Source organism: Benincasa hispida, chromosome 9, assembly GCF_027475165.1.
Source record: "Benincasa hispida cultivar pf3 chromosome 9, pf3_genome.v1.1, whole genome shotgun sequence".
NCBI lineage: Eukaryota > Viridiplantae > Streptophyta > Magnoliopsida > Cucurbitales > Cucurbitaceae > Benincasa > Benincasa hispida.
Window position 1 is genome coordinate 98648088 of NC_143486.1, and position 1906 is coordinate 98649993.

At 39.0% G+C, this 1906-nt stretch overlaps 1 protein-coding gene across 1 annotated transcript; it reads left to right on the top strand.

Moving 5' to 3' along the window:
• Nucleotides 1-808: 808 nt before the first annotated feature.
• On the top strand, nt 809-1597 carry LOC120084997 (uncharacterized). The gene has a single exon (XM_039040812.2). The coding sequence runs from the start codon at nt 809-811 to the stop codon at nt 1595-1597; it is 789 nt and encodes a 262-aa protein (XP_038896740.2).
• Nucleotides 1598-1906: the final 309 nt, after the last annotated feature.

The following is a 1906-nucleotide window of genomic DNA, read 5'->3' on the forward strand; positions in this document are numbered from 1 at the left end:
TCGGTCTCCGTTTTTAGGGGCGGAAGTCCCACAAAATAACATCCTGGGAATAAGTAGTAGAGAAGTTTATGAAAAAGTACTTCCCACCAACAGAGAACGAAAATAGAAGAAGGTTAATCACTCACTTTCAGCAAGAAGAAAATGAACGTTCAACGACGTGTGGGCAAGATTCAAGAGACTAGTGAGAGATTGCCCCCATAACGGACTCCCCGATTGTTTGCAGATGGAAATTTTTTATTATGGTTTGAACTCAGCCTCACAAACTACAGTAAACACTGCTATGGCCAATGGTCTATTAGACAAAACATATATTGAGGCTAAAAAACATTCTTGATCGAATTTCAAAGAACCATGGAGATTGGCAAAAAAATAAATATGGATCAAGAACGAACAAAAGCCAGAATAATGATGCTATCCTATCACTAAAAACACAGGTGAATGCAATGACTAAATTGCTATAGGTGATGACCATGGCCAAATCTGACGTGAAGGGTGGGCAAGTGAATATAATCGCACAGATGAATAATGGAAGTTTTGTCCTTAGTGAGGAGCCAAGGAAATACAAGGATCAGAAGGAGTAACCTCCGCAATTTCCAATACAGCAGTACCTCGGGAGGTACATGTGCCTCCATTTCCATAGAGATTGAAAAAGAAGAAAAATGATGAAAGTCAATATCAACGCATCCTTAGAATATTGAAGCAGCTGCACATTAACATCCTTTTCATCGAAGCAATAGAGAAAATGTTGACCTATGCTAAATTCCTAAAGGACATCATGTCCAAGAAAAGGAGCATAGGTAAATACAAGATGGTGGCCCTGACACAAGTCTGCAATATGATAATTCCTTCGAAGATGTGGGACCCTAGAAGCTTTATAATACCTCGTTCAATTGGCGGAATTTACATTGGACACGCTCTATGCAATCTTAGAGCTAGCATAAATCTGATGCCCTTGTCAATCTTTAAACGATTGGAGATTGGAAAACTTACTCCCACCGATATTATCCTTCAGTTAGCGGATCAATCCCTCGTGCACCTGGAAGGGAGGTTGGAAGATGTGTTAGTTAAGGTGGATAAATTTATCCTCCCTGCAGATTTCATTATACGTGATTACAAGGCAGATAAAGATGTCCCTATTATCTTGGGGCAGCCATTTCTCTCCACTGGAAGAGCTCAAATCAATGTACATAAGGAAGAAATCGCAGTGCATGTCAATGGCCAAAAGCTGAAGTTTAACATTATTAAGGCGATGAATTATCCAGATGAAGTAAGTTCATCCAATATAGATGAAGAGTGGTCTTGCAGCTTAAATTGGGGAATTGATGAGGAAATAGAATCAAAGGAAGAAACCACCCCTTCAGTTGAATCATGTTATGCGATGACAGGATTCCAGAACAATAGCAAATCATTGAATACAGAAGAGAGAGAAAGCACAAACAAATCTTCACTTGAACAACCTTCAATTTTGGAATTGAAAGTGTTACCTGTCCATTTGAAGTACACATTCCTTAAGCAGAATGATACCTTACCCATTATTATATCGCCCACACTTTCCAGAGAAAAAGAAGCAACCCTTTTAAAGGTATTAAAGAAGTAATCAAAGCAATAGGGTGGACCCTTGCTGACATTAAAGGTATAAGTTCATCCTACTACATGCATAAAATCAGGCTTGAAGAAGGACAAAAAGGCTCTATTGAATCTCAACGCAGGTTGAATTCTACAATGAAAGAAGTCGTTAAGAAGGAAATCATTAAGTGGTTGGATGCAGAAATTATTTTTCCCATTTCAAATAGCACATGGGTTAGCCTAGTGCAATGTGTTCCAAAGAAAGGAGGAATGACAGTTGTACCCAATGAGAACAACGAATTAATACCAACGCGCACAGTCACCGGTTGGAGAATTTGCA